The sequence below is a fragment of the Paramormyrops kingsleyae genome, chromosome 1 (genome assembly GCF_048594095.1).
Source record: "Paramormyrops kingsleyae isolate MSU_618 chromosome 1, PKINGS_0.4, whole genome shotgun sequence".
Classification (NCBI taxonomy): domain Eukaryota; kingdom Metazoa; phylum Chordata; class Actinopteri; order Osteoglossiformes; family Mormyridae; genus Paramormyrops; species Paramormyrops kingsleyae.
In genome coordinates this window covers 74,737,116-74,746,956 of record NC_132797.1, presented here as the reverse complement: position 1 = coordinate 74,746,956, position 9,841 = coordinate 74,737,116, and the positions used below count along the sequence as shown (strand labels likewise).

The window sequence follows — 9,841 nt, the reverse complement described above, 5'->3', positions numbered from 1 at the left end:
CATCCTCCCGGGTCTCTGATGAACCACAGCTGATCTCAGGCAGATAGTAACTCATCGGATAGGATAGAAAACCTGCTGGACACTGAGCATTCGGGGATCAGGGACCCCGACCCCTGGCATAATATGCTCTACTTAATAAAATGGCGGTTTGTCCCTTACAGTCATTGCTGTCTCCTCTGAGGCCACATTAATAAAATGACGGTTTGTCCCTTACAGTCATTGCTGTGTCCTCTGAGGCCACATTAATAAAATGACGGTTGTCCCTTACAGTCATTGCTGTCTCCTCTGAGGCCACATTAATAAAATGGCGGTTTGTCCCTTACAGTCATTGCTGTCTCTCTGAGGCCACATTACGGAAAGAGGAAGAAGCTTCTACCTTGTAGTTCATATATGTTACATGTTCTAAACATGACCAGTCAGTCAGTATGTAAACAAACAACTCCAAATGAAGGCAAGAAACCAGTTTCACATTTTATTTAAACAAGTCTAAGCATAAAACCAAAAATTGAACTGGATAACTTTACTCCTTATTAATGTATTTATATACATAAATACTTTTGAAAGAACTGAAGCATTGTTATTCACTGGGATATTTACAGCATTGGTTGTGTGCACTACAATGACATCATCGCTAGACTGGCTAGTTTAACTTCTGTTAATGATGTTTCCCATGAGCAGTATTTCTGGTTGCTTGGCAACACAGTGTCGGAAAAATAAATCCAGATCACTAGGAGAAAATAGTTTGTTTTTTTACTGTAACTTTTTATGCAAGTCATCTAATCCCATCTAACTTTTGGCTTTGGTCTGGATTCAAGAAAACACTACATCATGTAGTTAGCTTTAGAGGTAAAATTACATGGTAATATATGTGAAAAAGTGGATACAAACTACAACAGAATTATACAAATTAAGCTTAACATTGTACATACAAACCATCTGCGTGCCCCTAATCGGTGGGCTGGCACCATTTTTTGCTGAATGGAGACAAGCGGTGGAATTCTGGACAGGCACATTTGTAGCCACCTCTGTAGTTGATACAAGTGTGAGAACAGCCCCCGTTCTCAGACACACACTCGTTGACATCTGGAGAGCAATTACGAAAGAATTAAACTGCTGCCATCACAGCATAATGTATGAAGGTGTGCCTAACTGGCCTGAGATAGGGACAGATTATTATTAATGTGAATCCAAGTGAAACTGATCAGCATTGTTCCATTGGTGTGTTGCAGCAGTCTTGAGGTTAGAGTAGCCCTTGTGCAGGGTACATGACTAGGAGCAGGGAACCACCCACCCGTACAGTGATAGCCGTCCGAGTCGAGCCTGTACCCCCGTGGGCAGATACAGCGGTGGGACCCGGGCAGGTTTGCGCATTTCCACTCGCACCTGTGCACTTCCTGGCACTCGTCAATGTCTGCAGGTGGGCGGGAGAGGGTCACTTCGAATATACTCCACACGGATCAGCTTTTTCAGTAGGATTTAGACGGCTATTTTGTGGGGACCTGCTGGGCACTTTATTGATCCCCTTGGGGAGATCTTCTCAAGGGCCCACTGATGTGACTAGTCTGCCGAGGTCGGGGTTCAAACCAGCGACCTTCTGATCAGACGCACAGCTGCTTCATGTGGCCACTTTGGGTGAGGTTTTTGGCCCCCTCCCCCCCTTACAATATCATAAATAAAGAATGTGTGTGGACGGGGGATGGCCACCTAACAATTCAATTTATTTTTATATAGCGCCTTTCACAACAGAGTCACCCCAAGGTGAATTACATGGGTGTGCTGTGATACATTATGACACAACAATATAAAAACAGGGGAAGGGAAAGAAAAAAAGGAAAACCAAGATGACAATGGAGGAGAGGAACCTAAAATTCCCAAGTAGGGAGACAAAAATCTCTGGGGGTCAACTGGCTACCCAACCCCCCTTCCCGATCACGCTAAAAAAAGAATTAGAGGTTGTGTTTCTGCCTAAAAAGTATTTTGAAAAGTTCAAATGAACTTGGGATAGGAGAAATAATGCTGAGACCCACAGCGCACGATCATTCCATCTTGGGAGGGTTAACCCTTTGGTTACTGCCAGTGTCTGGCAGCCCCACACATTGAGGGACATCAGGACCCGCCCCCACCTACCTACCAACACAATGCGTCTCGGGGCCCCCCACAGCAGTGGCGCCATCTAGCTGCTTGCGGTACCCGGCGGGACACTCAGCCACACATGAGCGCCCATCACCTGCCAGCTGGTAGCCGTAGGCACAGGAGCAGCGGAAGGAGCCGGGCATGTTGTGGCACGCCATGGCACATAGGCCCCACCCACCATTCTCGGCACACTCGTCGATATCTGCAGCGGGGGGGATGGCAGTGAGAAAAGGGGGTTCCATAGCTCCCACAGAGCCCCCCCCAGAGTGACTGGGCTCTGACCTTGGCAGTGTCCGTCCACGGCCCCCAGTTGGTACCCCTCGGGGCAATAGCATCGATAGCTACCTGGTGTATTAACACAGCCAAAAAGACACGTGGCCACGCCCACAGGAAGTTTGCACTCATCTATGTCTAGGGGGAGAGTAACGGGAGGTGGGAGGAGATGGATTACAGGACTTTTCAGGGGAATTCAGGATCTTCTGACAATTCTGACCAGCAGCATTTGTATTATTAACCTGTGACCTTAACCACTACGCCACCTAGTGGACACACAGGTGTCGAGTTTCTTGATTTCCAGTACCTTGGCAGGTGACCATGTCATCTGCAAGCTGGAAGCCAGGGTGGCAGAAGCAGCGGAAGCTTCCAGCGCTGTTGGCACAGTGGTGCATACAGCCGCCATTGCTGACCACACATTCATCTCGGTCTGTAAACGGGGGTCATGGTTTTACTGCCGTGTGATAAATTCAATAAAACAATAAAAATTATTGGGGGGGAGGGGGATGAACCAAGTGCTCACGTGAGAAAAGCTGGGATTTTCAGGCAAAGGGGTGGGATTTGCTAGCATGTCTCAATCCCTCCCTTCCAATACCCCCGTCTCTTCTTATCGAAAGCAATGGGGGCCAAAGTGCATTCTGGGAGCCGGGTCACTAACCAGAGCAGGTCCTCCCGTCACTAGACAGCAGGTACCCCGGACCACAGTGGCACTCAAAGGAGCCGAAGGTGTTGATGCAGATTTGCTGACATGAGTGGGTTTCCTCTGCACACTCATCTTTGTCTGAAAAACTCAATCATATTGGTTCAACATACAGAGGACAAGAACACACATACATGCCATTACTGGTTTCCAGGGAGCAGCACTGGAGTAGTTCTGTGTATGTGTAACCAAAAAGGTCGTCACTGGGGTACCAGAGCCAAGCGAAGGAGCAGATGTTAGCCGCCATGCAGCTGGGGACTTTAGGATGTTTTGTATCTCTGTTGCTCTGGAAGTCTGCTGCCGAACAGGGTTGGTGAAGTACTTAGCAGGACCTGCTACATCTATAATTAGATCTGTGCCACTGACGGCATTTTTATGTCGACTAACATAAACTGCAGTTCATGATTTTACAGTATAAAATTGTTTTCAACATTCCAACATAAAACTGATAGGAAAATGGTTAATTTGATTGTACATAAATCCCAATATTAATATATATATATATATATATATATATATATATATATATATATATATATATATATATATATATATATATATGGGATTTATGTATAATCAAACACACATATACACACACACCATATCCCAATATTTATTATGATAAATAAATGCTTCCATCTGATGTAACAGGCATACTGACCAATGTTTCCCAATCCTATCTTCAGGGACTCGCAGACAATGCATGTTTTTGCTACCGGGAGCTGGGAGGGAGCAAAAACGTGGACCGTCTGTGGGTCTCCAAGGACCAGATTGGGAAACACTGGTATAGAGAACTCCAGTGACAGGGCCTGTAGTCGTCTCCTGAAGGCCTGTAACCCAGGTGCTGCTACACCATTAACTTGCTTGAGATTTCCCAGAGAAGTTATTGCTAAACGATTACATTCTTAAAACCAGGTACTTTTTAAACAAACACTGCAGTTTTGACGCAGTCTTACATGCCACCCACATTTTCCTGGTGAAGCTGTTTAGATCATTACTGGGAAGAAAAGCAGAAGTACAGAATTGCACCTTTCATGGTTTGGAAAGCTGCTCAGAGCTCGAAGCTGCTTCCTGTTTCTGAAAGCAGACACACCCAAAGCCCCCCTCCCCATCCTCTGACTCGGGGCTCTCCCTCACCTCGACACGTTCGGGCGTCCTCCAGCAGCTGGAACCCCGGCCTGCAGCGGCAGCGAGCCTGGTTCTGGGGGTCGATGTCGCAGAACTGGGAGCAGCCGCCATTGCTGATGGAGCAGGGGATCTCCTCTGAGGACCAGAAGCAGGGGTCATCGGCACGGCTCAGCAATCAACGACGGACGTGGGTTCAGACAAGCTGAATCATCGGACCAAATAAACCTCAGCCATCCCAGGAGCTGCAGGCTCCCCTAAGACCCCTAACCAGTACTGAGCAGAAGCTAGAGCAGAGCAGACATGATCTTCAAATGGATGCATGTAAATTTTGCTTGTCCACAGAAAAGCTTTTTAAATGCAGCAAAATGATTACTTTTTAAAGATAGACTTGCTTTCTCCCCCCGTGTGCATGAGCGATGCTTACCTATACAAACAGGTGTGACGCCACTCCACTTGCCGCCCTGCAGGCAGTAGCTATAAACGTCCCCATTGGCCAATGTGTAACCAGGGTAACAGGCGTACTGCACAAAGTGTTTGTACTGCTGCGGAGTGGGGTTAGCGACCGTGCGGAAGTAGAAAGTCCCGTGAGCCGGCAGAGGCGGGTACGGACACGTTGGCCGTCGCCTGCGCATCCATAATTGTCCCGCGACCTTTAAGACATGAGGACTTCCAGTCATTGGACCCGGCGAAGCATTCACAGTCACAGGAAGGGGGATTTCCCCTAGAGCAGACGACGCGTTGTCCTCCTGGCCAGCTCGGGAAGTCTGCAAAGTCACGGTTCTCAGCCAGCCCACGGAGGAGCTCGTGGACTCAACAAGGCTCCCTGTAGCGGAATCCTCCTGAGTCCCAGTAACAGACACTGGGTTTGGTGGAAAAGTCCCAGTTTCAGGGGGCATCCTGTTAGTGGCAACTGCTGGTTCACTCATGGGCCAGCCTGTCCCCAGATCGGGGGCACCAGAGGGCTCTGGGGTGACCTCTCCTGGCAGTGTTAATCCCTCCTGTGTCCTAGCTAATAAAATCCCCTGCCATGCATCATCTTCTCTAAGCCTTGCAGAGACACTAGATCTAGAACTTTCTCCCCAGTCTTCCTTGTAAATTGTAGGCTTCAAAGAGATGAGAGAGTGAAGATCAGAGGAGTCCTTAAACAGGGAATCAGTAGGTGCCAATGTCATAGCAGGGTCTGGAGACATTGCGGAATTGACCCCAGGCTGACCTGACATTTTTCCCTCTTTGGTGTTCACTGATGTGCTAATTTCACTTGGGCTCTTCACAAAGCCTATAGCAGATCCACTACGAAGTTCTTCAGAATCACCATCCATTTCAGTAGATTTTTTCTTCATGAAATACTGGCTTATGTGTTTGCCTAACCCCGACGAAGCTGCATCCATTGATGTTGCACGGCTTTCAGGTACAGACTGAGATGTTGAGATATCGCCCATCGAAGCAGTGAGGAACGTGACATGTGTCTGAAGGTTGGATGCTTGACGGAGGGGAGGATCGGCTTGAGAAAACCCCAGAAATCCAGCCTGGATGATGGATGCTGGCGTGGCCCACGTTTTAGATGTTTCCAGGTAGTGGGTAGCTAAAAATGTACTGACCTCTGGTGTGAAATTCTGATCCTGTAGTTCACTTCCTGTTGAACTATCATATAATTCCAAATTAGACTCTACAGTCAATTCTCTATAACTCTCAGCACCTGGCATTGACGTCTCACTGGGTGCTGGTGGGCCTGCATTTAGGGGTACAGTTTCTGCATTTGGAGCTTCTGGGTCTGGTCTTCTAGCCACAAGCAAATTTGGGCCCACTGTGTGAGCTGGGATTCCCTCTGTTTGTGGAGCCATATCTTCATGGATGCCAGCAACAGGCGATGTTGAGCTTGATTTTGATTCTGGATAAGAAGCTGTTAAGAAGTTAGTCTCAGGGGTTGGAGAAGCAGAGGATGCCAGAAGCTCTTCAGGCTTGGTGACAAATGCACCATAATCTGCTGGTTCCTTATAGGTGTCTTCATATTCTACCCCAGCCTCTGATGTTTGACTCGACCAGTGTTTCTTTGGATGGTCTCTTTCTGGTGGGATCCTGTTGCCTATCTCCTTCAGCACGTGTTCTTCAACAATTGGCTTGGGGTGAGAGTTCCTCAGAAGCTCTTTGTCCTGCAGTCCAGTCTTGGGTAATGCATCTTTCAGCGGCGTGTTGGCAACATTGTTGTACCAGAATGCAGACAGGTCCTTCGTGGAAAGGGGCAGGTTGGCATTGTGCTCAATGCCGAGACCCAAAAGGTCGAGGTACTTGTGTTTGTCTGAGCTCATAATGTCAGATTCTGAAAGACACACAAGCAGGCAAAAATGGTTCACCTTGTTTTGGTTTGACCAGGCCTGAATAAGCAGAATGAGGGAATTCACTCTTGAAGTTCATTATACTATTATACTAAACCTACACAGGTCATGTTAACAGTGTGCATAGCGGCTACAGGGAATCAAGGTCTGTTGGCATCCTTTCCAGGCCTGTGGTTTACTGAGCAGTGCGGTGCAGTGACCGGCTAGGCAGTGACCGGCTAGGCAGGGCAGGCCAGCAGTGGGGTGGGCAGGATACCCACCTTTGCATACCGGCCTGGTGGTGTTCCAGACCCCACCCTGGCAGTAGAGCAGCTGGGGGCCGTAGAGCCTGTAGCCCCCATGACACGTGAAGGCTGCAAAGGAGCCGTCCTGGGTGACAGTGCTGCTGCCATGCTGGGGCTGACCAGGATCTGGGCAGCCTGAGGCTGCAGGAGAGGAAGAGCAGGTGGATATCAAGGCAGTGCAATAAATCAGAGCAGTGCTTCCCAATCCGGTCCTCACTGACCCACAGACAGTCCACGTTTTTGCTCCCTCCCAGCTCCCGATAAAAATGTGGACTGTCTGGCAGGGAGCTGGGAGAAAGCAAAAACATGGACCTCTGTGGGTCAGTGAGGACCGGATTGGGAATCGCTGAATTACAGTGTAGAGAGATCGACTGTCATCTTTAATGATTCATTGCCAAATCTGGAATTTCATATCATTAATCACAAAGGTCTCCGGGTCTCTTTATGCTTAAACAGGTTTGTAACCGTATAAACATGCATGCCGGACTCCTCACCTCTTAGGGGAAAGCCAATTCACATTAAATATTCGGGGTTCTTCCCCAGACCTACCAACACACACGGGGGGATCCCGAATCCAGCGGCCAGACAGGCAGCTACTGGTCCGATGGCCATGGAGCTTGAAGCCCGGATTACAGGTGAAAGTGACGTAGAGCCCCCCGTACCGGAAGAAGGTGCGCCCATTTGCCAGATGTCTAAACCCATCGCAAGTTCCGACAGCACAGCCTACAGAAGATCAGAGTTAAGCATAGACACCTTAGACAAGCTGGCTGTGTCCGAATTCAGAGGCTATGTCCTTCAATGGGTGGGGTCTACATAGCATTTGTGGGCCAAATCTTTCGAAGATTCTTTAAAAATCACCATTAAGAATGGGCACCTTAGAAGCGCTGGCGGTGTCCGAATTCAGGGGCTGCATCCTTTGAAGATTTTCTAAAAATCCACGCAACAAATTTTGGGATATGCTGGGCTGCGAGGGATCCATCGGCTGCGTCCTTCAAGGCCCGGGAAAGCCTTCCGAATGGGACAGCCATATTCCACTGCCGTGACGCATTCCGTCTTCGCATGCAGCCTTAAAAGAGCCCCTGAATTCGGACACAGCTGCTGACACATTGTCCTGTGGTCTTCGGACACCTGTGGCCCTCTGTGAAATGTGATGGTTTCTTTAATTGCATCATTACTGGGAGGGCAGGAATCCAGACAGAAGGAAATATCCAGGGCTCTCCAAGATTCCAGAAAAAAAGCACACCTCTGTTTGTCCATGACAACAAATAAAAAGAGATGGATTCTCATAGAACCCAACCACGCCAAACATTCTAAAACACACGTGGAAGATCAGAGCAAACATACATTCACTGTTAAATTATTTCATATTCTTACAGATTTTGTACGCTTTTGAATAAAACCAAAACCAAAATACCAATGAACTGCATATCTTGAGAAGAAATCTTTCTTTTTTCTAAAACAGAAACAGTCAAATAACATGTGGAAGGTAAATTATTAATAACAGTAAAAAACACTTTATAAAATATACAGTTACCTCTTCATCCCATTTTATGGAGTAATACATACTATATGCAAACAAAAGTAGAAAACTATTTATAAAAAAAAATCTAAGTGAGGAAAAACTTTCTAAACTACAGATTAAATTCACATATATTCAAAGGCCACACATACATGATTACGAGAATTGTAGTGTTACACATACTTTCACAAATGTGCGAGCTGACCAGTTGAGACATGATTTCCCTTCCTGCGGTCAGGCAGCTATGCAGAGGTCAGAGGTCAGAGGGCTTACCTGGAGGGAGGGTCCAGGTCCAGGACAGGGCCAAAAGCCCCACCAGCCTCACCAGAGCCCCCATGTAGAGGGACGACGGATCCTCAGAGCGGCTGAGTGGAGTTTTGGGTGATCTCTGCTCACACTAACAGCGGCTAAAGGGACGGCCCCTCCTGTAGGAGGGGGTGGGACGAGGATGGGGTACAACTTGCTGGATTTTTACTGCGGACTGACACCCACTCCTCCCCCAAAAGGTTGAAAAGAAAAGCTTAAAACTAAAATTAAAGAAAAAAAATCTCAAGGTTTTCCCATAAATCCTTTGGTGATGAAGACTCTTCATAACGCAGGTTCATTTCCACAGGCTGTCATCCTCCAGGAGGACATGAGAGCCAGAACTTAAAAAAAAGCATGGTGATAAACACGGCAGATAATGAGAAGTGAGCAGAGGGGAAGCACTGGGCCGCTCGTGTACACGCATGCGGCTGTCTGGGGCAGCAGGTCGCAGCAGATGCAATGAATTATGCAGGACTCCTCCTCCTCCTCCTCATGTACCCTGTTCTCCTCCCAAAGCCATCATTTAATTCCTTGGTCTTTGTCATTGAGGTTCTGGTGAGAGAGATTCATCATGGAGGCCAGCATGTCCCTCTTCTCTCCTCCTGGGGCTGCACAGTCTGATTTTCCTGTTGATTCCACGCCTCCTGTGGGTCAGTGCAACGAATACCAGGCATGGTCTGACTGGACTGGAGGTGACGTCTAAATACCCAACAACGGGGCAACAGTAAGGGGACACTGTGACACACGGTCTGGGTGAAGAAGCCTTTTCTGAGAAAGCAGTGTGTGTGTGTGTGTGTGTGTGAACACATACACCCGTACACATGCACAAATATGGGCGCACATTCCCAGCCCAAGTCAAATGGCGCATTGAATGTTTCTTCAACAGCACATCAACATTTCTGAACAAAGGCATCTCCTTCCATGTCCATGCTGGTGAGGAGCACTGGGAATGCCGTGCAGATCTTAAAATGGAGATTTTATTATGATGGAAATAAACTCAACCAGGCCGTTGGTCACAGAACATCATTAGGGAACGGTTGGAGCACATTGACCTATCAGACCGGTCAGGTGATACAGAAGAGAAACCAATCCAGGTTTTAAAATATTCAAAATCCCAATGTTACATTCAGCTTGTTGCACGTGTCCAGACATGTGTTTGTTTGTT

The 9,841-nt window shown here is 47.7% G+C and overlaps 1 protein-coding gene across 2 annotated transcripts; it reads right to left on the bottom strand.

The window, feature by feature from the left end:
- Positions 1-459: 459 nt before the first annotated feature.
- Positions 460-8,746, bottom strand: LOC111838129 (uncharacterized). 2 transcript variants are annotated; one of them, XM_072699172.1, is made up of 11 exons: positions 8,644-8,746; positions 7,401-7,574; positions 6,828-6,992; positions 4,659-6,551; positions 4,244-4,369; positions 3,065-3,187; positions 2,714-2,836; positions 2,416-2,544; positions 2,132-2,335; positions 1,292-1,411; positions 460-1,083 (listed from the first exon to the last, which is right to left on the bottom strand). In XM_072699172.1, the coding sequence occupies exons 1-11, from the start codon at positions 8,705-8,707 to the stop codon at positions 947-949; spliced, it is 3,258 nt and encodes a 1,085-aa protein (XP_072555273.1). In that variant the 5' UTR covers positions 8,708-8,746; the 3' UTR covers positions 460-946. The 2 variants fall into 2 exon arrangements, 1 of the variants encoding a protein (XP_072555273.1); XR_011982563.1 differs by having other exon boundaries at positions 1,073-1,083; positions 2,128-2,335.
- Between the last annotated feature and the right edge of the window lie 1,095 nt (positions 8,747-9,841).